Source organism: Equus quagga, chromosome 12, assembly GCF_021613505.1.
Source record: "Equus quagga isolate Etosha38 chromosome 12, UCLA_HA_Equagga_1.0, whole genome shotgun sequence".
Lineage (NCBI taxonomy): Eukaryota > Metazoa > Chordata > Mammalia > Perissodactyla > Equidae > Equus > Equus quagga.
In genome coordinates, this window is record NC_060278.1 from 8858486 (window position 1) to 8885448 (window position 26963).

General features: G+C 38.7%; 1 protein-coding gene across 6 annotated transcripts in view; it reads left to right on the forward strand.

Moving 5' to 3' along the window:
- The window catches only part of LOC124248614 (protein adenylyltransferase SelO-like), a 35684-nt gene that overhangs the window by 5338 nt on the left and 3383 nt on the right, over positions 1-26963 (forward strand). For 4 of the 6 annotated variants that reach the window (XM_046678894.1, XM_046678900.1, XM_046678896.1 and 1 more), the window contains 15 exons: positions 2751-2815; positions 2895-2951; positions 3043-3141; positions 3333-3400; positions 6006-6093; positions 8416-8485; positions 9249-9321; positions 10779-10862; positions 11611-11740; positions 16876-16920; positions 17029-17110; positions 17213-17305; positions 21992-22071; positions 22878-22921; positions 24018-24097. In XM_046678894.1, coding sequence (XP_046534850.1) covers positions 2751-2815; positions 2895-2951; positions 3043-3141; positions 3333-3400; positions 6006-6093; positions 8416-8485; positions 9249-9321; positions 10779-10862; positions 11611-11740; positions 16876-16920; positions 17029-17110; positions 17213-17305; positions 21992-22071; positions 22878-22921; positions 24018-24097 — 1158 coding nt within the window. Of the gene's footprint in view, positions 1-2750; positions 2816-2894; positions 2952-3042; positions 3142-3332; positions 3401-6005; positions 6094-8415; positions 8486-9248; positions 9322-10778; positions 10863-11610; positions 11741-16875; positions 16921-17028; positions 17111-17212; positions 17306-21991; positions 22072-22877; positions 22922-24017; positions 24100-26963 lie in introns of those variants that run through there. The other 2 variants (XM_046678895.1, XM_046678897.1) reach the window with 2 other exon arrangements.

Here is a 26963-nt window from a genome sequence, read left to right on the forward strand (position 1 = left end):
TTTAGAGCTGCTAGAAACTTCTAGAAATTAAATCAGGGTTAACTGAAAGTGTTATATAGTCATGTGCCACATGACGACATTTCGGTCAATGATGGACCACATATACACAGGGGTCCCATAAGATTAGTACCATACAGCTTAGGTGTGTAGTAGGCTATACCATCTAGGTTTGTGTAAGTCACTCTATGATGTTCACACAACCACAAAATCGCCTAACAACCCGATTCTCAGAACACATCCCTGTCATTCACGACACATGACTGTATGTGCAAAAGCAATTAAGAAGGCAACTTCTAGAAATAAAGCATGATGTTGAAGCAAGTTCAAGCTGTGGTATCTGACTAATTAAAAAGAAATAAAGAGAAGGAACACAGGACCAATTGTTGAAATTGCTGTGACTTTCCTGTGAGCTGGATAGGATTAATTTAACCCTCTCTGGTTGTTTGGGGGTCTGGTTTACTCAGGAATAATTTTTAGGCCAAGTAGCAAAGTTTAATAGGATTGGAGGAAGGATTAAGTTAGGAAATATATGAAAAGTAATTTCGTGATAGCTATTATAATAATGATAATATCAGGCGTGTTGGGGTAGTTAATTACTATCAGATTTCTCTTGCTTTCATTCTTCACCATCCTAAGAAGCAAGAGTAACATAGAAGCTAAGAAGCTGAGCTAACATAAGCTAAGAAGCAAAGGGACATCGATGATTAGAATTGAGAAGGATTTTAGGGGTCATCTATGACAAACTTGAACCTCAGTGTCTTGAACTATAATGAGCGAGGGTTGACCAAGATCATTCCAGGAGTTGTGAGAAGTGCTATGGCAAAGAAATCTGCTGAATTTTATTTAACACACCATTTTCCAGACACATCTGACTACATGATTTTGTTGTTGTTTTGTTTTTAAGGAATAACTATTAACATTTTGCTGAACTATATTTCTCAGTTTAGAAACTTCTGGACTGAATGATCCTTATGGTTTTTTCTAGCTCCTAAATACATGGTTCAGAGAACCATTCCCCACGTAGGTTAAATTTATTAGATAGCATTTTATACCAGTACTCACATGTACTGTGAAAGTGCGAATATAAATGTTAAGCCCTGCAGAAGTTTGCTAAGGTACTCTTTTTTTGTAGCTTTTTTTTTTTTTTGTAGTATGGTAAATTGGATTAAGCTTTTATCACTTTCACATTTCATTTCCTCCCCCTGATTTGAAATTATATTATAAATATTTATTGATAAGGATGGCACTACCATTTTGAACTTACAGTCATAAATGAATTCTCTTTTATTAATGGAGACCTACCTCCCTGTTTCCCCTGATTTCACTCCCAGCTCTGGATTCAGCATTCTTTCTACTTCCCTTTTATGGTGTGCGATATACCTAATGTACTGTCGACTTTAGAACTTTCCAGAGTTTGCTGAGCGCAGCTCTCAGACTTCAGTTCTTAGAGTCCATAGCCAAAATCAATTAATGGTGGTCTGTTCCTGGTTAAAATGAAAAGTTAAAATATTGGATAGATTTTTGTCAATTTCATGTATTTCTTCCAGAACTATAAACATTGTTTAAATATTCCACCACTGTTTACAAAACTCCTTTTATGTGCCCGGAGCTATTGTGGTGAATGAGACCTGCCCCTTTTTCTCAAATTGCTAATACTCTATGGGAGGGGATAGATAAATAAACAAATTCCAGTAACATCAGGGTTGTAACAGGGTAAATGTCGGAGTTGTGGGAATTTACAGAACATTCCTCCTAGCCCTGGAAAGTCAGAGAAAACTTTCTGGTGGAAGTATCACCTGTGTGGAGAATGGAGCGATGCCTAAATTAACAAATAATTGTTGGCAATAAAGAATAATTACCATCTTTTGAGTATTTGCATATGTCAGACATACTACAAAGCATTTTGCATGGATTAGCATTCATTCTTACAACAACCTGGCAGGGGTTGTCCCCTTTTATGGAAGTGAAAGGTCAGTCTCAGAGAGATGAAGTAACTCAGACAAATTTCCACAGCTAGTAAGTGGCCGAGCTGGGAATTGAACTGCAAACAGGTTTTTTTTTTTTAAAGATTGGCACCTGAGCTAACAACTGTTGCCAATGTGTGTTTTTTTTTTTTTTTTTTGCTTTTTCTCCCCAAATCCCCCCAGTACATAGTTGTATATTTTAGTTGTGAGTGCCTCTGGTTGTGGCATATGGGATGCCGCCTCAACACGGCCTGAGTGGTGCCATGTCTGCACCCAGGATCCGAACAGGTGAAACCCCAGGCTGCCAAAACAGAGCGTGCGAACTTAACCACTCGGCTGCAGGGCCAGCCCCGCTAAAAGGTTTTAATAGAAAAATTTGACAGCAGTTAATCATGCAAGTTCAAAAGCAGCTTTTTCAGGTACAAGTATGTTCCTGATTTTATATGGCATACATATAATATAGGCAAATTTTCTACAAACAGATTGTCCCTAGTTCATGTTCTAGAATGAAATAGATCAGTTCTAAGTATCCTATACCTTACAAATGTGAGATTGGCTATAAGATGATGAAGAAATTGATTATATATCTTAAATTTATATTTTTACAATGAATCTCAATTGTTTTATTGATTGAATTTTATTTTCACCTGTATTGTTGTTGATTATTATAATCCTAAAAATGGAATACCCCATTCTTAATTTTAATAAAATAACTTTGGCTATAAAATGACTATAAAAGCTTTAAGGGTAAATAAATATGAGTAACTTTCCTTTTTTCCCCTTTAGTTTGGGATATGGGCAGATCAGCTTGGGGATGGAAGAGCCCATCTTATTGGAATTTACATGAACAGGTACCACGTTTTCTTGTATAGTAGCTTTTCTGCTAAAGATTGACATGAATCTTCTAATACTTAGCTTTTTTTTTTGAAGAAAAGGTGAAAAGTGGGAGCTCCAATTAAAAGGCTCAGGAAAGACCCCATATTCTCGGTACAGTTTGATATTTTTTTTTAGGTGTCTAAATAAAAGTTGATGTTGTCTTAATCACAACTGAAAATCTTTTGGATCTTCTCATCCACAGTCATGGTGATGGCCGAGCTGTGCTTCGCTCCTCAGTGAGAGAATTTTTGGGTAGTGAGGCTGTGCACCATCTTGGAATTCCAACCAGCAGAGCTGCGAGGTAATTCCTCTTTCCTTGAAGCTGACTTTCAGGACTGCAGCATGTTGTCTCCAGAAATGTGTCAGGAAATGGAGCAGATAAATCTCTGAGAGCACGATTTCTCATCGTTTCTTCTAGTTTTAGGTACTTCTTGATAGCCTGCCTGCAGTTAAATAAGGGTAACTTTAATCGTTTGATTCTGTATGTTTCAGTCTGGTTGTAAGTGATGATGGAGTATGGCGGGATCAGCTCTACGATGGAAACGTTGTGAAAGAACGAGGTAATAACTGTTTCTGGAACGCTTTCATAAAATTAGGTTAAGTTCTTCAAGAATAACAGATATTAGACGTCTTTGCAAGCATCTTAACCAATGACCTAGGTTCTTCAAGATGTAATTTCAGCATTAGGACGTTACAGAATATCCTTTCCCACATCCTTACATCACTAATCCATCCATTTTTAACAGCAGACATCTGGGAAGTGAACAAAAAGTGTTTATGGACGGCCCACAAAGTGTTACAAAGCCAGAACATGAACGTTCATCCCCTTTTTTCCCTGGAGAGCCCCCGAGACCTTTGCTCAGAGCCTGATCGCTCTTACTGCATGTTACTTCCGCGGAGTTCAGCTAGCTTTTTCCTCAGCCTTCAGTAGGTTAGAAATAAAAAATTAGGAGGATGAGAAAGCGTGCTCTGGAGCAGCAAACAGAGAAAGAGTGAGAGAAACTTGACTCTGAATCTCTGGGGAGAGAGAAGACCTGAAAATCAACAATAAACATTTTTAACTGCTTAAAAAGTGGCGCTATTGACAGCTGCTGACATCCCTACAGGCTTTATTGGGTCCTGTGGACATCGCTGTATCACAGGGCAGCATTTTTACTGATGTTCACAGTCGTTCACCAACCACACATTTTATACTCTTTATGCTTAGTGAATAATATGTTTTGATAAGATTTTAATAAAAAACAATCCCCCCAAAGCATTCATGCATAAAAGAATTAAGGGTTACTTATCTTGATGGCGTCTCTCTTTCCCTTTTAATTTAATTTGGATAAAATGGATGCTATTGCACATGGGCCTGTAACAACTATTTAGGTCTTTTTGTTTGTGGTGATTGGAAATGAGATTGCAATCACTGACCGTCAATGTGTTGGGTACAACACTACTTACTTTTGTGGCTATGGCTGATATACTGTATATTGTTAATCTGAATTCCGAACCACAAGCTTAGTGGTTTCAAATCGTCCCAATTATTTCTCCTTTTTAGGCCATTAGTAGAATTTCCACATTTAAGTCTTCACCTATATACAGATATTTCAGTTGTACTTTTACCTTGATATTTGCCCAGCAGCCGCGGTGGTACAGTGAGAAATGTGCTGGACGGGCAGAAAGACCATGTGACACCTTGAACTGGCTCTTCGGGAGCTGGTTTGTGACTTTGGGCAAGTCACGTCCTGGCCCTCAGTTTCACCACCTAAAATGGAGGTTAGATTAGTTGATACCTCCCGTGTCTTGCAGTGCTAACATTCTGCGTTTCAATGCCTATTCACTAAGTAAACACTTAGAGTCATTTATTGAGCTCTTATATTTTTTCTAAGTGATTACATTTTTATTGCTCAAAAAAACCCCACATGAAAATAAATATTCAGATTACTATTTTTTTTTTCTTTTTTCTCCCCAAAGCCCCCCGGTACATAGTTGTATATTCTTCGTTGTGGGTCCTTCTAGTTGTGGCATGTGGGACACTGCCTCAGTGTGGTTTGATGAGCAGTGCCATGTCCGCGCCCAGGATTTGAACAAACAAAACACTGGGCCGCCTGCAGCGGAGCGCACAAACCTAACCACTCGGCCCGGGGCCAGCCCCTCAGATTAGTATTTTGAATAAATCCTGACTATATGGATAATTTAGTTAACCCAGAAAATACTAATTGGCCTTTTTCTGTGCCTACTGTTGGATAATCACTAAAGGGTCCAGGAGTAGTAAGTGTATATCGTTGTCCCTGGTCTTGAGAAACTCAAACTTCATGGAGAAAAGGCTTAAACATATGGAACAAATGAGTGATACAAAGTCAGAGGTCAGTAAAAGGGGATCAGTTTAGCTTTATGGAGGAGGTGGAACTGATTCTGAGCACAAGATTAGAAAGGATTTCGGTATGGGGAGAGAGAGAGTGGGGCATGTGGAGAGGGGAGAATAGCGCGAAGGCCCGGACGTGGCAGTGAGTGTGATATCTCGTTGAAGGACATCACCAGCAGAGCAGGAGCTTTCGTCCCCTGGGATGCACTTCATCGTGACGTCAACACATATGTAGGTACAGCATTCCTTATGAGAAAGAAACATGAATTCTATTTACTAATTGTAATCTATAGTAATGTCTATAATCAAAACAGAAGGCGACAATAGAAGGCGGCAAACCCAAAATACAAATTCACTTTGTTTCTTCAGTGTATTCATAAGTTAGAACACATGCACACATTTATTTATTAAAGTTAATTTTCAGTTAGTTACACAAGTGGAAGGTGCTTGCAGGGACTATGCCATAGAAATAATTCACTAATTCCTGATTTCAGGACAAGGCACATGGAAAAGGTCACAATTGGGAAAATAGTGGGAATCTAGTGTTTGGAGCCTAACAGTTTAACTGAGCAACCTTTAGCCAGGTTGGAGCCTCGGTATTTCTGAAAGTGTCGTGGTTCCTAACCTTCCAACTGATTCAGGCTTCAAGACATAGAGAAAAATCCTGGATCCTTTCTAAAGCGTAAGTTAGTTGTTTTTCTGGTCAATTCAGTTACTGTGTTTTTTAGTTAAAATTTCCTTTTAAAGAAAAGCATGTTATGCTGTATTTGCATAGTTTAAAATAGGTTATGCTAAAATAAATGTTTCTTTTTCAGCTGCAGTAGTGCTGCGCGTGGCGAAATCTTGGTTTAGAATTGGATCGTTAGAAATTTTGGCTCATTATGGTGAACTGGATTTACTACGGTTAGAAAATGACTTTTTTTAAAATGGTAGAAGGCAGTTAAAAAAAATGCTTGTATATGTGCTGTGAAGTTAAAATATTTTTACTTTTCTTATAAGTAAAATAAAAAATTGCAATTAGTAAATATTTTTAACGCTTGTTGTGTGCCTGACATCACGTGGGTTTACTAGGAAGCTAAAAAAAGAAGTGTAACATCCAGTAGACCCTTTTGTCAAGGAATTTTTTATCTAGTACGCAACCCGGTTGCAGCTGAGGGCCTCTGTGCCACTCAGAGACCTGGGTGGAAGTGACTCAAGCTCCCCAATTCTGCAGCCTCGAGAGGTCCAAAGCTCTCCTTCCAATTCCTGGGGTTCCCAAGGTGCGTCCTCTGTCTCATGTCTCTTTTTTCCTGGACTCCAGTTTTGACATGTGTGTGATGCCCATTTCATACTGGCTTGGCCCAGACTTGAAACTCAGCCCCTTCAACAGGATGAAAACAAACAACAGACTAAATTTATACAAAGCATTTAAGAACCGAGTGCATCTTCCCAAAGATTTCTGCAGAGAAGACAGAGGAAGGGCTGCTTCGAAAGAGCAAGGGCGATAAATGCTTCCCCTTGTGTCCTGCTGCCCCCATCCTCTGATGTCTCGGGGCCTGCGGTCTCTGTGCTCACAAAATTCCATCTTCCTCAAAGCAGGCTTAGTAGGATGTTTCTTGAAACAAAAACATTTCCTCCTTAAGAGGAATTCTGTGTCCATTTGTTAAGATAATAGAGTTTTAAAAAGTATTAGAAATATATAAGAAAAAAATTCTCTTAGACAAACTAGAATCATTTGGAATATGGATCCTATATTGTAGTTATCCACTTAGTAAATCCAGACACCTGGGCCGCGAAGAATACAGAAAGGAGAGAAGAGACGGAAAGGAAGAAGCAGAGCAGGGAAGTCATCACATTGTCATGACCTTCTCTGAGTCTCTTTCTTCAGCAAATGTTTACTGAGCTCACCGCCTTCCTGGCTTGTTGAGGGACTTGTCTACTCTCACTGGGCATTGTTCCTAACTTCCCATATGTTTTTCGGGTCACTTGTGCTTGCATTCATCACCTCACTGAAATGGTTCTATCTGGTGGTCATCCTTCAGTTATATTTCACTTCCCTCTGACATTTGATGTATCTTGGTGACCACTTCATCCTTGAAATGCCTCCACTGGCTAACATCACTGTATCTACATTCCTTTTTGTTTCCCGAATGTCTGAAACAGTTCTTCACACATAGGCACTTATTCAAGTTATTAAATGATTAAGTGTTTGAAAAAATGTGTATATATATATATATATACATTCTCATCCTCTCCTATTTGTTTGACTGGGTTTCAATAATTCTCAAATCATATCTACAACCCCCATTTTTTTCTGGATTCTCTATTATCCAATGCAATAAACACTAGTAGTTATTTAACTAACTAGAATAGTCAGTTCAAATAGGGAATAAAAATGTGATACATACAGGGGCCAGCCTGGTGACATAGCAGTGAGTTTGTGTGCTCTGCTTCAGCGGCCTGGGGTTCATGGATTCAGGTCCTGGGCATGGACCTACACACCCCTCATGAAGCCACGCTGTGCTGGCATCCCACATATAGAGTAGAGGCAGATGGGCACAGATGTTAGCTCAGGGCCAATCTTCCTCAGCAAAAAGAGGTGGCAAGTGTTAGCTCAGGGCTAATCATCCCCCCCTAAAAAATATATATATATATATGTATGATACATACACAACTTAAATATTTTAACTAGAAACACTGGCCAATTTTTTGTCACCTCATTTGTGAAGCCGTATGTGACCCTTCACACATAAATAATCATTCCCTGCTCTGTTATCTTTATACTTTTTATATTTTTCTGTTATTGCATGTATTACACTGTAATGTCATGATTTCCTCATATGTTCTTCTGCTCTAGTAGACTATGTGCCCTTTGAGGTCTGGGTTTGGCTCTTGTCATTCTTCTTTCTAGCCCTTGCACAGGGTGCAGTGCATACAGCAGGTCCAGTATGTACTCAGTGGCATTCAGCAGGTGCAGTAGGTACGCAATGGATGTTTATTGAACCAATCTGAATTTGTAATGTAATAAGATGGGATGTAATATGATCTTAGAGACACGTTTCCAGTTTTGATTGGTATTGAGGAAACATTTCTCTCTGGCTGTTTTGGGAGTAAAATCTTATTTTAATTTTTAAAATTTTAAGCATGAATCTAATGAATTCACGAATGTCAAGGGTGAATTTAGAGGACTGGATGTTTGATACTGTATTCTGAGGAAGACTGATGCTATCTCCTTTTTATTTCCAGGATATTATTAGACTTTATCATACAGGAACATTTCCCTTCAGTGGATGTCGGAGAACCTAACAGATATGTGGTAAGTTTTTAAAGAGAAAGGGCAGGACTGTTTTCTCTCATTGGCCTGCCAACATTAGCAGTCACAGCTTAGAACTGAAAAATCTACCGTTAGGAAAGGAAATGTAGAGCACTTTGAACGTTTTGTTAGATGAAAGTAAGATGAACCATTTCATACACAAGACATAGATAAGACAATGGTTTTATTTGAAAGAATCTAGAAAAAAATAACAGGTGCTACTCCATCCTGACTACATACGTTATTTTTTGAGCAGCATTTATAACTTGGTCACATATATTCTTCTCTCACACATTAGATATCTAGATCTTTCTATAGTAGTCGTTCTAAAATAAACACAATACATAATAGGAAAATGTAATTTTCTATTTTTGTGGAAATTTTTTGATCTTCATAACCCTTTTTCATTCTTTCAACAGTCACAGAGAAGGGAATTCCATTATTTTTCTTGGTGACTCATTTTTAAAGTTTAATAACTCTCTTTGCTTATATTTTACTCCCTGGTGCTAAATTCTAATGCTTTTCTTTTTCTTACTGGACAAGGAGAAAGCCTGGTCATAATACTATGTCTGAGCCTTTTAGGTATTATTTCTGGATGAATAATTCTCCGTTCTTCCATTTTTTTCTTACATATGCTAATTCCCTTCCTTTAGTCATCTTTCAGCTCACCTTTGAATTCTTTCCATGTTCTCCTTTTGACTTATCAGAAGATCCTAAAAGAGTACACATTAGTGAAAATCTGAAAAATTTCTAAATTTCATTTTAGGATTTTTTTTCTGTTGTGGTATCTGAGACAGCGCAACTTATTGCCTTGTGGACATCGGTTGGTTTTGCTCATGGTAAGTTGTGTACTGGTGCTTCATTCTCCTGATGAGAAAGTAGAATTAATTTGTTGAAGCAGAAGACTCCTTTTTTGTGTATTTCAAAATAGTCCTGCTGATGAGCTTCTTAACATTTATAATATATGAATTTTTTTAGCGACAGAGACACAATTTTCTCATGTTTAAAATGGTTTTGAATGGAACAGTATAGACGAAAATAGAATAAGTGTCCTCAGTTTCATGAGGATATTGTTACCTGTAAAGCTTTTCAACCTTGTGAGTATATAGTATATTTAGATCTCTTTAAAGGTGTTTTTAAAATCTTAATTATAAAAGCACTACATGCTTATGGTAAAGAATTTAAAATACACAGAAGTGAGTGTGAGTTCCGTTCTGCAGGATATTCATTATTAACCGTTTCATATCAGTTCTTCGAGACTTTTTTTTGATGCTGTTCATACGTCTCCTGCAAAAGCAGCAGGGCTGGCTTGCGGGTGTTGGAAGCCATTCACTGGGGGGTTGCATTGGAAGAAATATCTGCCTGAGCAAAGAATGACTGGAAAGCAAGTTGTACATGTACTAAGGTCTCTAGATAAATACCAAAGGGGGATCCCACATTGCAGAACTCTTGAAATCCTTTAATTGTCACACGCAGACTCTCTGGGTCTCACCTGGGGTGGGGTAGGGTAGGGAGCAGGGGAGGTGTTTTAGAGTTCTTGTTATTGTGAACTGTGCTGCAGTGACCACCGTGTACCCGTACCTTTGTATTCTTGAAGATGAGTTTTTGAGGATAAATTCCTAAAAGTGGAATGGCTGGGTTAGAGAGTCTGGACATTTAACATTTTGATAAACTGGGCTATCTTGCTCTGAAAAAAGGTTGAAACTCTTTATTTTGGATGCTGTTGCCACTTTGTCCAAATATCCTATATTAGGCTGATGTGTCCATCCCATGGCTTCTTCCTACCCCACTCTCTGTCCCCATCCCTAAGCCCCCTCCCCGAGAAGGTCACACTCCCTCCTCACACTGTTAGTGGTCCACAGCTAATGACTGTTATGGGGGTACACATCTATATTTTACCCTTTCCACAACCCTTCGAAAATCAATTAATCTTTTTCCTTTGCTAGTCTCAATTCCGTTCCAAATAACTTACGTTTTTTAAACAAATGCTAGACATTGAGGATAAATAAGAGGAAGTTTCATTTGGGGGGGGGGGGCTTTTGTTCCTATAGTATTTGAAATCTTTTGGGGAGGGGGTATAAAACAGAAAGCTAAATTTAATTTTTAAATATAGTTTTAATATATATTAAGCTATTTGACTTCACTCATTGAACTTTCAATTGATAATCTAGTTTTGTTTCATTCCTAAAACAAATGCATTTCCATGACGTTTCCTATACTGCATAATTTTATATAGTTAAAAAGAAGCTTTATTATTTTATTATCATGTTTTTGGAATTTTTTGTTGTGATTTTAGGTGTTTGTAATACTGATAACTTCAGTTTGTTATCCATTACAATTGACTATGGTCCATTTGGTTTTATGGAGGCCTATAATCCAGGTATGTATGATTTATATGTATATATGTATATGTGTGTATATGTGTGTGTATGTGTATAAATGCATGTTTGTGTATATATAGGGAGAGATATATACTTTATTTCACAAAAAATTATCACAGGTTTATTTTAGATTATCTGCTATAGCTAATATAGCAATGGGGTAGTAGAAACAATTGGGTTCATTCATAAAATGGTCATTTTATGTGGTACTCAATCTGCCAGGTGCCATAGGGATACAAAAATGAGTCCTTTGTGGTCTCTGCCCTCAAGGAATTACATATTAGAGAAGATGACATGAAGGGTAGTAGGGAATATATTGTCAGACAGACATGGGTTTGAGTTCTGACGTCTGACCCTTAATGGCTCTGTGCCCTTGAACAAGTTACTGAATCTCTCACTTTACTAATCTGTGAAATGGAGGTCACAGTGATAAGTACTCCACTGGAGGGATCAGAGCAGGCTTTGTGGACGATGGGCTGTGTGAGCTGAACTACATGTGTGATACCCCGGAAATTCTTGTAGGTTAGAAATGTATTCTTCCATTAGGCAAATAATTCATATTTTAAAAGACTTTTATGTGTATGGGTATTAAGTGTTTATATTACTTTTGAGTTAAATGTTTAATATCAGAAAGATTCTTACCTAATAAATATAAATTGAGTTTAAAGATAAACTTAAAAATGAAGAAAGAAACTCTTTAGAATGATTCTCCCCAATGTCAAATGATAGTATTTTTGTTTTAAACAGATTTTGTACCAAACACATCTGATGATGAAAGAAGATATAAAATAGGAAATCAGGCCAATATTGGGATGTTTAATTTAAACAGGTTGTTACAAGCTCTAAACCCGTTACTGGGTCCTAGGCAAAAGCAGCTGTGAGTAAATCCTAAGTCTACTAATTAAATCTGTGTGAAAATATGTTTGTATAATGATAATTTTTTGAAAAGCAAGAAACTAACATTTTTAAAGCCATCTTATTATTTAATCTTTAATAATGAAGGCAATTCAAACTATTTTTCTCTAGTACAATTTTGGCTTCTTTTCCATAGTTATCAAGATAAAGTGTTTTCCTCTTTACTGCTTTGTAGGTGTTGTGAAATTTTAGTTTCTTTCTTTTTTGATCTGAGGGTTATTTATCTCTGTGTTTCTTTATTTCTAAGTAGTTGGGCTTATTTTATGCATATTTTTATCATCAAAGAACATGTTTGGTAAAATCTATTCAAAATGTGTTAGGGTTTCTTTATGGCCCAAATAATACATTTTTTTACATTTTATGATGATATAAAAAAATGTATACTCCATACTCAAAGGTTTCAATATGAAATTGAGTGTATTGAGTGTATCAGTCAAGTCCTTTATTGCCCTATTCATTTTTTATCTGTTAGATAAGTTTGATTCATAGGAAATATGTATTACAGTTTCCCATTTTGTGCTTTTATCAAATAATTTTTCTAATTGTTTAACATGTACATATTTTGCTGCTGTATTATTTGTACATACAGGTTTTTTACTTATGTTTTCTTCAAAAAACGTGACTTTTATCCTAACGTAATGACCTCCTTTATCCTGATTAATACTTTTAACTCTCAATTGCCACTTATCTGATATTAATATTGCCATTCATGCTTTCTTTTTGTTGGATTTGCCTTGAATCTCACTTTACTTTTTACTTTATTACTTTCTTTTAAATTGTGTTTCTTATAAAAACAAGCAAAACATATAGCCCGATTTTAATGCAATGAGAGGGTTTCTGTCTTAATAGAAGTATGTCGGCTGTTCATTTATTATAATTGATTTTATTCCTTCTGTCTTATGTTGTGCTTTATTTTATATGTTAGCTTCCCCCCCACTTTCCTTATCTTTTTATGGTTTGAGCAATTCATTCATTCTGCCCCCCCCCCCCCCATTTGGAAACTGTTTAACTCTCTCGCTCCCCCCACTGGTAATTATCTTTCTTTTTCTGCCTCTTTGCTGTTATATGAAAACAAGTTTCTAAATATCTTCCTTCACTAAGATTCTATTTGCCCGTTGTTTTTCCCTCCATCCCAGTAAGATGAGACCTTTCAAAGGCTTTTATGTTTTACCTCAAATTACCCAACTGCTAGATTTTGCTAAGACGGTTTACAGTTACACACTGATAGTAGGTTTTCCCTTGAAGTGTATCCTTCTATGTAAAGTCTTTGCCATTAGCACTCCGTTCCCCCCACCCCCCATTTCTACTCATTTCACCGCTTACCACCATTGTTTTTTGCATGGTCCCATCTTGAAGTCTCTGTCTGGATTACTTCCTGAAGTATTTCATTCCCACATGTAGGTGATATATTTCCTGAATCTTTGCATAACTGTTAGTGTTTTTATTTACTCTGAGAGGTAATTGAGATGTAGGGTTTTAGATTGAGTATGGATTCAGTTGCGTGTACCAGAAACGCAAAATAATGGTAGCTTGAACAAGATGGACATGTATTTTTCTCTCCTGTGAAAGTATGTGGGTTGGGGTACCATCTATAACATCCTTATTCTATGTAGCAGCATGGAGAAGGAAAGAAGCAAGTCCTCAACATTTCAGAATTTGTACACATCACTTCCCTCATTTCACATCAGCCGAAACTTCATCATATAGCCATATATAATGTATTGGCCTTATATTGTATCAACTTGGCTAAACTGGTCCAAAAATGCCTTTCTCTGTGTACTTATGGGTAAGGTTGGCCACAAGAGAAATCTGCAAGATCTGGAAGGCAGAAGTGAACAGCAGGACATATACGTCCTGAAGGCTGGTGGAGGGTCAGGCACTCCTGCAGCTCACGCATGTTGTCAGTCTGCTGGCTCCTCTCGTTGGCAGGGGGAGATAGCCAAGGCTGCAGCTCCTCGGCTCCCTCTGGATAGCCTCCTTCAGCATCTTGAATCCTGGAGCCAGGACGTGTGCCACTCTCTGATGAAGGGCACCACCTTATCCTGCAGGTTCCCTGCACCCCTGAGCTTGGAGGCTTGAGATACAGACACGGGTTCCAGTTTGTCTTCACTGTCTCCATCTGATTTTCTTTCCTGTCTTCTCTGCTCACTTTGAGCCCCAATGCCAGATGCAGAAGAAACAGCGTTCTCCATCCTTCTTAACCAGCTCCCACAATCACGTAAGGTCAAACTCCTAAACTAAACCGCTTGTTCTATAGCACCGCTACTGGTTCTGCGTCTCTGACTGTAGCTGATGTGCGCAGTGAGAGAAAGCTCTGCTGTTGTTTATTTAAGTCTTGCCTTTCTTCCCTTCATTTCTTTTTGTGCTGCTGGCACCCTATTATTTGTTATGAATCCTCAATATATTTCCAGTTCTCCTATTTTTTCGATATGCTTTCTGTCCCTTTGTGTTTTTGCTTAGTGTTTTGTGGTGTTTCTTCTACTTGATTTTCTGAGCCACTGAATTGGAGTCTCAAGAGAAATTGTCTTCTCTCTCGTCTACTGAATTTCTTAGCCTGAAATCATGTTTTGTAGTTCCAGAAGGTCTGGTGAGGTATAATTGATTCCTCTTAAGTGTTCTTATTTTTTGGGATTGTTATCTGTCTCCATGGCAGCTCCTTTGCCTCTTTTGGGGGGTTCAGCCCCAGCTAGGTGGGGGCACACCTTTAACGGGCTGGCAGGGTCCTGCAGGCAAGTTTTGAGCTTCCTGTTGGGCCTGTAGGAGGCAGCCTCTTGCTCCCAGCTCCCCTCAGCAGCTGGGGCTGGTTCTCTCCCACCTTCTGGGCTAGAGGGGTTTTAGTAGCTCCCCTGTAGGCTCTTGGAAGCCAGCGAACCCCCTAGCTCTTTCCAGTAACAGTTATACAGGTGGGGCCCTTAATGTCTTTGCTCAGTCGTGCAGTACCTCAAGAGTGAGGGCCCACAGCCCTGCTCGGACCCGCCAGGCCCCAGCAGCTCCTGGGCCTGGGAGAGGATTTGAGTCAGAGCAGGCAAGGGCAGGCACCAGGAGGTCTTTTAAGCTGCCTTCTTTTTGACATCCCTGGGTTAGTCTTTGGCCTTTCATACTTTTACAGGAAGTCGGTTACTTCCCTTCTGGTGGTTCATTGTGGTGGGGGGACCTTCAGTAGAGTGTGCAGTCCTTCTCTGGCCCCCACTCACTGCTCCCTGAGGGAAGAAGGGTTCATTATCAGTTTGATGAATTCGGGAGAAGAAACTAAGCATGTGTGGCTCATCCTATTATCCCTCTCTTTTCATACATTTTCTGCTTCTTTATGTATCCGTTTTACAGGAGTGTGCCCAAGTGGGGGAGGCCCATAGTCATAACTGCTGTTCTGTTAACAGAGTGAATAAACTTTTCCAAATTAGGCACAGTGTATTATCATGCCTATTTATCTGCAAACCTAAGCCATTTTCTCCGGGCTAGCTTTTATCAGTAATAAAGCTGAAATTTTAATCTCTGTCTGTTGTATGTTCTCTCATTCAGAATTTAGAAAAAGGATACATGGCTGCATTTTTAAACAACAGAGTAAATAATAAATAGACAACTTCGCAATGTTTATAATTAGTTACTCAAAATGAAATATCTTATGTATGCGTATGAATAAGCATGAAGGATAATCTGAGTACATTAATAATTACAAAGAATGTTAAGATATTTGTTGATCTAATCACTAGACATTGAACTCCTAGAGGGCAGAAACCACATTTTAATCATTTCTGTGTCTCCAGTGTATTTAGTAGAAGATAAAATATATTTCTCTTCACACTCCCCACTACCAAAAAAAATCTGAAATTTACCATTTCTAGTATAACAAGATCCCAAATGGAAGACAAGGCACATAGTGATTTTATTAACCCCAGGTAGCAAAAAAATTGCTACAATAAAGATAAAAGTTTTACATACCATCAATGGTTTCTTAATTAGATTTATAAATATATTGGTAATGTAGTCACACAGTTTAAAATGAAAGCAATATAAAATGGTATTTATTAAGCAGTCTTCATCTCACCCTTGTCTCCATTAATTTTTTATCCCTTTTGCCTTGCAGAGTTCATTCATTCATTCAACAAAAACTTATTGTGGTGCTTAGCATGTGTCAGACACTGTTCTAAGTGCTAAGGGGACAGCAACAAATAAAACAGCAGAATAATTGTGCCCTCATGGTGCAGCCCTCCGGTGGGAGAGACAGTCAGTAGACAGAATCAATACGTTTATAGCGTATTAGAAGGAGATCACTATGGAGAGAAGTAAAGCAGGGGATAAGGAGTACGGGGAGGGGGCGGGATTTGCAGTTTAAAGGGTGGTCAGCACCTCACTTGAGCAAAGACGTGAAGGAGTCCCAGGAGCAAGCCACACAGATGTCTGAGGGAACAGGGCTGCGGGCAAGGGAACAGCCTGTGCAAAGGCCCTGAGGGGGGAATGGATGCGGGGTGTTTAAGGAACAGCAAGAAGGCCAGTGCAGCTGCAGAAGAATGACCAAGGGGAAGAGCTGTAGGAGACGAGGTCAGGAAGGTAAAGGGCGTGGAGCTTCAGAATGGCTTAAGCTTTTGTGTGATTTAAAATGCATTAAGAATGTTAAGAAATAGAAAGTTTATTTGTTTAAAAATGTGTTTAAGGTTAAGAACCCTTTAATTTTTATGAAATATTTCACTATATTTTCATATATTCAGGCAAATAAAATGTTATTGCATTGAACGGGGTATTTGTAATGCGTTATTTTGGGTCTAAGATGATTTTTAAAACACACCCCAAAACCCTATTTATATATCTCTTTTGGTGTTAGAGACATATCAACATTTATCCTACAGGCTAATTGTACATTGTAATGTTTCAGGAGTGACATGATTTGATCTGTTCTCTAGCCAAATCTTTGAGACAGTAAATTTACATTGACAATTTTCTCGAAGATATGATATGTAATTAAATCACTCATCTAGAATCAATAGCATGTAATCTAAGGTTATTTAATCTAGGAGAAGTTTCACTTTGTTCTTATAAAATGTAATTCAGGAATGTTAATTTTAAAACAAGGTTTAACTGTCCTTTTTCTCCCTCCCGCAGTGCTGCTCTGATTCTTGAGGGGTATCCTGACCTTTATTATACAAGGTTTGTCCTTTTTGAATACAGAGTTTAAAGCATCCTCGTTGATTTGAGGACAGTTCTTAAAATAGTGAGAATTTTAATAACAAATTGAATTGAAATTTCTCCTTTTAGATTTAGAGAACTATTCAAAGCCAAACTGGGGTTACTTGGAGAAAGGAAGGGTGATGAGGATTTGATTGCATTTCTCTTACATGTGAGTTTATCATTTTATCTTTTTTTTCTGATTACCATTTGAATTGCTATTCAGGATTTTTTTTGAAGAATTGAGATTGATAAATCTTATTACTTTCATTAGCTCATGGAAAAGACAGCAGCTGATTTTACCATGACGTTTCGGCAGCTCAGTGAGATTACTCAAAGCCAGTTACAGGAGCTCAACATTCCTCAGGTATTAATTTGTGACATTTGGTGCTTTTTTCTTCTTCTTTTTTTTTTTTTTTGGTGAGGAAGATTGGCCCTGAGCTAACATCTCTTGGCAATCTTCCTCTTTTGTTTTTCTCCCCAAAGCCCCAGTACATAGTGGTATATCATAGTCGTAAATTATTCTAGTTCTTCTATGTGGGATGCCACCTCAGCATGGCTTGATGAGCAGTGCATAGGTCCATGCCCAGGATCCGAACCAGCAAACCCTGGACCGCCAAACCAAAGGAGAGTACATGAACTTAACCACTTGGCCATGGGGCTGGCTCCTGGCTTTTTTCTTAATTCAGTTTTCTTTAACAGGTTTATTGAGGTATAATTTATATACCGTAAAATTCCACTTGCCTTCCAATTCAACGGTTTCTCATAATTTACAGATGGTGCACTTGTCACCACAATTCAATTTGAGAACAATTCCATCACTCTAAAAAGATCCTTTGTGCCCATTTGTCGTCAATCCATGTTTCCACTCCTAGCCCCAAGCAATTACTAATTTACTTTCTCTCTCTCAAAGTTTTCACTTTCTAGACATTTCCTATAAATGGAGTCATACAATATGTGGTTTTTTTGCCTCTGGCTTCTTCACTTAGCCTGCTTTTTGGGGTTCATCCATATTGTAACCTATCAGTAGTTCTCTCCTCTTTATGACTTAGTAGTACTCCATCATATGGATATACCACATTTTGCGGATCATTTACCAGCTGATGGACATTTGGATCGTTTCCAGTTTTGGGCCATTGTGAATAAATATCGCTCTGAACATTCATGTCCAAGTTTTTGTGTGAACGTATGTTTTCATTTCTCTTGGGTAGATACTAAGAGCAGAATTGCTCGATTGTTTAGTAAATATATGTTTAATTTTTTAAGAAACTGCCAAACTGTTTCCAAAGTGGCTGGACTTAATTCAGTTTTAAGAATGTGTGTTGCCTTTTAATTTCAGAGCTCATACATTGCATTCGTGGAGTAATATGAGTATTTCCAGAAGACTCCTACGTAGATTTTTAGCAGTATGGATCTATTTAAGGTCTTTTATATGACAATCATTGTTTTATTATTTTGAGATTAAAATTTAGCCTTACTTTTTTCAATTTAAATTTCTTCATCATCTTTCATGACATTCTCTCTATAGTTAGTTATCTTTTCATAATTTTTTTTCTGAAGTCAACCTCACTTATGCATTTGTTCATCAAGTGCTTATTGAGAACCTACTATTATTGAGAGCTCATTCTGGGACAGGCATGATAGTAAATGCTTTACAAAGTAATGAAAAATTAATACTAATATAATGACAATAATAGCTAACATTTACTGAGTGCTTATTATATTTTGGGCATTATATCTAAGTGTTTTATATGTATAATCTGTGCTCCAACATAAGAGGTAGGTAGTATTGTTATCTCTATTTTACTGGTAAAGAATCTGAGGCACAGAGAGGTTGTAACTAATGCTGGGTCACACAGCTAGTAAAGTCTGGCTGGATTCAACCCTGGCAGCTTTCTCCAAGGTCCATGCCCTTAATCCCTGGGTTCTACTCCTTTCTCCTGTAAGCCCTCAGTAGCAGCAGCTCAATAGTAAATTTTTATGAGCTTTTAATTTGTTTTCTATTAATAGGAAAACAGCAAGATCTGGCTCTCATGCTTACAAAGGCCTGATGAGGTTCCTTCTAAAGGCATTTTCATGCTAATGGACACTTAGCCTGTGATTCTGGTGGTAGAATTTCCTGATAGAGGAGCCCTTAGCAGTGAGTAAGCCCTTCCTGGGCCTCCTAAGGCACCAGCACTGCCAGGTCCTTCCCCACCGTAGATCACTTTGCCTTGAGTAAAACAGAGACGTGGGATCCAGGGAGGAAGCAAAGGGTGGACAGCTTCCTCCCTCGGTCCCTCCATCCAGTCAGTCACAAGTGAGAGGCCGCATGGGCTAAGTCATAACGCTTAGAATCAGAGTCCTGTGGAAGTTGAGTCTAGACGTGATCATCCAGTAGCTGAATAACCTTGAGCACGGGGTTTGACTTCTCTCAGTCTCGGTTCTCTCATCAGTAACACGGGCAATCCCACGCTCGGCCTAATTTTTTTGTAATGTTTAAATACAGTCGTGGGGTTAACAACCCTTGTCCTCATCCACTGCATTCCCCTCTCACTCCTGGAGAAAGCCATTTTTATTAATTTCTTACATGTCCTTCCTGTGTTTCTTGAGGCAAATACAAGCAGATATTGAGAGAGAGATATACATATTTTAAGTATTTTTTCACATAAAAGATAGCCTACTTTATGTAATGTTTGCATCTTGTTTAATAGTGTGTCCTGAAGATCTTTCTATATCCATACGTAGAAAGAATCCTCATTCTTTTTAGGGTTGCAGACATCCCGTGTGTAGGTCTACCATGTCTTATTTAACGAGTTGCCTACTGTGGCACTTATGTTGTTTCCCAACTCTTGCTGTTAAAGTGAACATAGATTATTTCATTTGGTACAGATGTATCTGTAGGGAATTTCCTAGAATGCATTTCTGGGTTAAAGGATATACGCATTTGTAATTTTGCTACATCTTGCCAAACTACCTTAGGCTTCGACATTTTGTATTTTTATCAGCAATATATTTCTTTTTAAGAGGGGAAAAAGTCATTAAAGAAAAATGTCAAAACAAATGCTCGAGACGAAAATATTGTAGTCTTTTTGACGGTTTAGTTCCCTGACATTGTTGATCCATTTGTTAGAGTAATCTCAGGCTTAGAATCATAAAATTTTCCATTAAGAAAGGACCTTAAATCTCCATTCATTTTACGATATGGAGACCGAGGCCAAAAGCGGTTAAACGACTTGCTGAATTCACATAGTAGTTTTTTTCAAAATCAGAACTGGAACAAAAACTTCCTGCTGTCCAGTGTCCTTTCCATTATGCCTGGTCTGTCCACTCTTCCTTTGTGAATTCTTACTACTTTGATATTTCAAGCAGCATTGTTTTACTAAAAGTTGGTCCTCGTTTTCACACATAGTGAAGCTGAGGCAAGAAAGGTGGATTTTTCACAGTGTATGTGCAAGAGGAAGTACACTGTGACGATTGAGGAGGCCGAGCTCCAGAGGCAGACAGGGTGCTTCACATGCGGCGTCCCCTTCGACAGGCGCTGTGAACTGGCACAGGGTACTCAGTTTCTCTAACCCTCACGTGCTTCATGGGGGGCGGGGGGGCACTAAATCGTGGTTAGCAATCAGTAGTGACCTCCAGCATAGAGTCCACTTAGGGTTTGAAGGAAAGGGTGTCAGCAAGATGCCTCAGCTCTTACCGTTTATTTCACAACGACTTTTGAACCAAAATCGTTATTGTCAGTGTAGGAAATGAGTTAAACTATTGTTGTTGGAAAAAGAAGCATAGCCGATGTTATTACTGAGGCAGGTATGGGTCCTAGTAATTCTAAGGAAAATTATTGTTCTCACAGGTATGGGATAGCCATAAATTACATTTTAGGAGTGATTTGAATAAAAGAATGTCTACCTGTTCAGTAGGAAATACAGAAAAATGTTAACCGATACACATCGTTGATGTAATTAAAAAATTATCAATGATTCATCTATCAGAACTAATCAATTAGTGATAATCACTAATTGTCATTTGATGTGTGGCAAACTGAGACAAAAAGTAATGTTAAAGTGACTTGTTCCAGTTTTTGACAGGGTACTGATATTTAAATCACTAAGAGTTGGGAAAATTTAAGAATAGATCATTACACTTTTAATCATTTCAATCGTTAATTTCTGTCTTCTGATTCTGAAACTTTTTCAACTCCCTAACTCTTAGGTAGAGCTAATTGCTTATTCCTTTGTGTTCCATTGGCCTTTTATATATATTTCTATAAAACTTCTAAAACGGTATTGAATTATCTGTTTATACACTTTCCTTCTTAAAGGGAGGGGTCATGTCTTATTAATTTTTATATCCTTCCCACCTAATTACTTCCTAGCACGTAGTTGACATTCATAAATATTTGTTAAGTGAATTAATAGATGACTAAATAAAACACAGTTGTAAATTAAGCTTTTAAAAGTAAATTATACATTAGGGGAGCTCCTTATTTAAAAGGAAGCTTTGGGGCCGGACCCGTGACCAAGTGGTTAAGTTCTCGTGCTCTGCTTTGGCAGCCCGGGGTTTCCCCGATTCAGATCCCAGGCACAGACATGGCACTGCTCATCAGGCCACGTTGAGGTGGTGTCCCACATGCCACAACTAGAAGGACCTACGGCAAGAATATACAAATATGTAGTGGGGGGCTTTGGGGAGAAGAGGAAGAAGGAAAAAAAAGATTGGCAACAGATGTTAGCTCAGGTGCCACACTTTAAAATAAATAAATAAATAAAAGGAAGGCTTTTGATAATATAAGTATTCACGTATAATCTCTAGTTATAAGAACTTTGTATATTTTTTATTTCTCTTAAATCATGCCATTACATGAATTTCCATGAATTAGAATTTTAGAGTTGAATGTTATATGAAGAAAAGGAAACTATTATTCATTTTTAGTACTACTTCTGCTTGTTCTACCTTAAAAAAATCTGGATAGTATAAATTATTATTAAAGAACATAATTTAAAGAAACATGAAGTTAAAATAGACTGAACAAATATTAATAAAATAAGGCATGTATCACTGTATTTTCGTTTAGCAATTCTGGGCACTGCAGACGATTTCAAAGCACGAACTCTTTCCTGCCTGGGTGTCCCAGTACCTGCTGAGACTGAAGAGGTGAGATCATCTCATCACTTCGGAAAGAGCATGTAATGCGTTCCTTTAGCACAGTCAACCCATCAGCTTCCTCCCTTCCTTTCCATTTTTCAACATTTCCTTTGTCCTCCCGGGTCCTTTGCACCAGCTGAGGCGTCCACAGTAACCCCTCACCATGCAGAGAGCCCCCATATGTTCCCCTCAGCTCTGAGAACACAGGTCCCCGGCTCCCGAGCCCATACCCTGAAGCTCTGGAGGAGAGCACCTCGGGCTTTCATCCCTGTCCGCTATTGTTACATCTTACACAGTTGTAAGAAGGTACTTTGTTTCATAACTCACAATGAATTAGAAGCTACAGACATGAAAGAGGAAAGAAGTTGCAGGTAGTGGCAGCCAGCCGAAGGGAGAAGGAAGAGACAGGAGAGCACAGGATGCGCTGGAGCAGATAGCCCTTCCCAGCCCGATGCCCGCTGAGGACTGTTTATAAAGGGGACCCTGAGCAATCAACAAAACGTTAAATCATTTTCAGAAAGTCGTGTTTAAGATAACAAAAGGTATCGGACAGTTTGGGTTTTTTTTAAGACAAAAATAAATTTTTAATTGGTGAAAATAAAATAAAGTTTGGTATTATCTAAAACAAGGTAGTATTTTATGTATTGTTTAATCAAACTCAGTATTTTCTATCTTCCCTTCAAATACTAATTCAATGTGATTTTTTAATGTTTTTTCTTAATATTAGTCTTGTGAAATAATTCCCACCCTGTTGAAAAATGATATAATTTCAGGAGATGGTGGTTAATTTTGTCCTTTGGTTTATTCATTTTTAGTAACATGAATGATTCAGATTCTGAAAGAAGAAAAAGAATGATGAGTGAGTAATCAATATTTAAGTTGTTTCTAGTTTTCCTTAATACAAGTAATACTTTTTTATGTTTAAATCTGTTTCCATAGACTATATTCCTAGAGAAAGCAGAAGTACAAGGCGCTTATATTTTTAGGTTTTCTGTCACATCTTGGCAGATCTTTAAAGCCAGGTTGAAATGGAGTTTGCATGTTCCCTCCATTCAGGTAACTCAGAAAACTGCTGTTGAGAATCACAAACTGGTGGTTTCTGGAGAATTTCCCTGATGCCGGTGGGGATGAGCCTCCTCCTTCTCCACCCAGTTGATAAGTTATTTTGGAAAAGTTTCATCTCAAATAAAGACATAGTTTTCAGATTTTTTTCTAAATGTGCCATTATTATAATACTTTTTTTTTTCTTTTTGTGAGGAAGATTCTCCCTGAACTAGCATCTTTGCCAGTCTTCCTCTGTTTTTTATGTGGGTCACTGCCACAGCATGGCTGCTGACTGATGTCGGTCCATGCCCAGGAGCCGAACCCCGGCCACCAAAGCAGAGCTCACCAAACTTAACCACTAGGCCACAGGGCCGGCCCCCATTGTAATACTTTTTATTGTGAAAAAATGCATGGTTACTATCAAAAATATAAACCTGTAAAGAGTTCTGCCTGCACATAAGCTTTCCTGTTTGCTCTTGGCAGCATCAACGTTAAGCAGTCCTACTGAGTCAGACCTTAATTCTGTGCTTGAGATGTGAAAAGCAGCAACTTTTCCCCTCAACTTAGGGCACAGGGCCTAATTCAGATGAATTCATTGCTTTCTCCATGCTCTATAAAATGCTTGGTGAACTGAACCTGGTGAAAAAAACAAATTAATGATAAAACACTGAAAAGAAAAACAAAACATAATATTGCTCATAATCCTCCAAAAATTTTTTTCTGTACCATAAAATGATAAATACTGTACCTTGTCTATAAACAATTAAAGTTGACTGAAGCTGATCATTTCTTCTCATTTGAGCCTTCCAGCAGAGTTCTTAAACCTTGTCTAATTTCAGTGGTAATTGAATAGGGCCTGTGTCAATTTAGTAAGTTGTTGTTCCCAGATGTACCTCTCCCTCTTGTTTAAGCTGTTAATCCCAGATATGTGCTGAAGAACTGGATGGCAGAGTCTGCAGTGCGAAAAGCAGAAAGGAATGATTTCTCAGAGGTAAGGGGCTTGAATTTTCTGGGTTTATTTTCATTAATTTTAAATGTATTGTATTTTAAACACACATTTTATTTGCAAACATGCTAAACTATGCCATTGCCAGCACCAGCTTCCCCAAATTCTTGTTGCTTAGTCTCTCTTTTTGTGTTTATCAGTGAATCATTTTCTCCTATTTTCTAATTTATTCTCTAGTGTATTTAAAATTTTCGAGGCTGGCCCAGTGGCACAGCGGTTAAGTTCGCGCATTCCACTTTGGCAGCCTGGGGTTCGCTGGTTCCGATCCCGGGTGTGGACATGTCACCGCTTGGCAAGCCATGCTGTGGTAGGCGTCCCACATATAAAGTAGAGGAAGATAGGCACGGATGTTAACTCAGGGCCAGGCTTCCACAGCAAAAAGAGGGGGATTGGTGGCAGATGTTAGCTCAGGGCTAATCTTCCTCAAAAAAAATTTAAACATTCATTTTATATCATATATCTACATTCTTTGAACTTCCGAGGGTTGATTCTGCTGTTTCTTGTTCCTGTTTTGGAATTCTGGGTTTCATCTCTGAAATGCAGTGAAGCCTGATTTGAAGGTGCGTCTCTCCACAGGGAGTAAGCTTTTGCTTCTGGCGGGGTCCATGGCACTAGCAACCTGGGTCCACTTACATTCATCTTGACAGCAGTGAACTGAATGAACTGGGTCTATGTGCGTCAGCGTGGACGAATCTCACATATGGTGTTAGGCAAAACAAGCAAGTGGCCAGGAATACATACAATGTGTTACCACTCAAATACGGTGTAAAACATGCACAACCATATGTTACTTATGGGTCCATGCATATATGACAAAAGTAACAAAATGAATAAAGGTGATAACATCATCTTTGGACAGAGGTTACTTTGCAGTGAGGAGGAAATTTGAGTCAGGGGAGGATCTCAGGGCTTCACGCATATTGGAAGTGTTTTGTTTCTGAAGCTGGGTGGAGGATGGATACTCAGGAGTTCATTACGTTATTCTGCATACCTTCTTCTGTGCCTCAAGTATTTCAGAATCAATTGTTTACAATGCATTACACATAGTACATTTTTTAGAAGAGGAATGGCCCTGGCACTCGTGCTGTCACCTTCTGCACTGGAGCAGACATTGTTGATGACCGTGGCCCTCTTTCTCTCTAAAACTGCTCACAGCCTCAGAATCATTCTCATCACAGCAGGCTCTGTGGTCACTGTCAGCTGATCAGAGTTGGCACGAGAGAGAGACTCTTGGCTATTTCAAATTTGGAACTTGCATTAACTTGTTATGTCAGTAGTTTAATTAGCCTGACAAATCTAGGTTTTCCTATTAGAAAATAAAATATTTTTAAATGTAATCTTTTTATGATATTAAGGAAAACCAAAGAGAAGGAAGATAACTCAGTATTTATCTTTAGATAAATTGGTCTAACCTGGGGAGACTAAACTATTTAATAAGTTGTTTTGTTGGCTTATTTCTCCTTCCTTCTGTATCTTTTGTTCCTTCCCTGCTTTCTTGCCTTCCTCAAAATTATTTATTTTATTTTTTATGCTTTTTGGTGAGGAAGATTGGCCCTGAGCTAACATCTGTTGCGAACCTTCTTTTTTTCCTCCCCAAAGCCCCAGTCCATAGTTGTAATATCCTAGTTGTAAGTCATTCCAGTTCCTCTATGTGGGACGCTGCCACAGCGTGGCTTCATGAACAATGCGTAGGTCCACACCCAGGATCTGAACCAGTGAACCCCAGGCCACCAAAGCAGAGCACGCAAACTTAACCACCCAGCAATGGGGCTGGTCCCTCAAAATTATTATTTTTATGTTTATTTGGTTTTTTTTGAGGAAGATTTTCCCTGAGCTAACATCTGCCGCCAGTCCTCCCCTTTTTGCTGAGGAAGACTGGCCCTGAGCTAAGATCCATGTTCATCTTCCTCCACTTTATATGTGGGATGCCTGCTGCAGCATGGCTTGATGAGCAGTGCTTAGGTCCATGCCAGGGATCCGAACTGGTGAACCCCAGGCCGCTGAAGCAGAGTGTGTGAACTTAACCACTATGCCACCGGCTGGCTCCCTAAAAATTATTTTTGACTGAGGATGCAGTGCTCACCTTGAGTGGGGAGGTGTCTTACTAGCTTCAAGTAAATATTCAGATTCATGAGACTGTTGCAGGTTGCTGTTGACCCCAGTTGAGTCTGGAAGATACAGGACAGAAACGTAGCTTACCACCAGGGCAACATCAGGCTTGTTCGCAGGAGTTCTTGAGTGCTCCACACTAGCAGGAAGGCACAGCAGTAAAGCTCAGGCGTGAGGAGAGGAGAGCCACACCCGGAAGATGCACGGGCAGCCCTGGCTTCAAAGCTTCATGTTCCACAGAAACCAGCATCTCTTGTAACAACTCCATGGGCATAGTTTCCAGTGTCCCCAAAAGAGACCTGCCTTATACCGAGAGTCACCACACTAACGAAAGCCCAGAGCATTCTATCAGGTCTTCATGGTTCTCAGTCCAAATGCTATTTGTCAGTCCTAAGCAATGTCGTGTGGTGATACAGTTGACATACCACATTATCAGGTTACCAGGGCAACAGACCTAGAAAGTTAGCTAAGGGTTAAATTCTCATGCAGGAAAGGAAAAAGATTTTGTTAAACCTTTATACATGTAACCCTTTACACACACGACTTGTGTTTATGTTCTTGCACCAAACATTTCTTGAGAATCTACTCTGCAAGGCACTGTAGAGAAGTATCAAAATCTGTTCAGGGAGCTTTTAAACTAGTAGGTGAGATTAGACAGGTGTAGTGACCTCAATGAATGCATATGTATAGAAAGTGCCCGGGGAGAAGTTACAAGGGGCTCTAAGAACACTATATTGGTGAT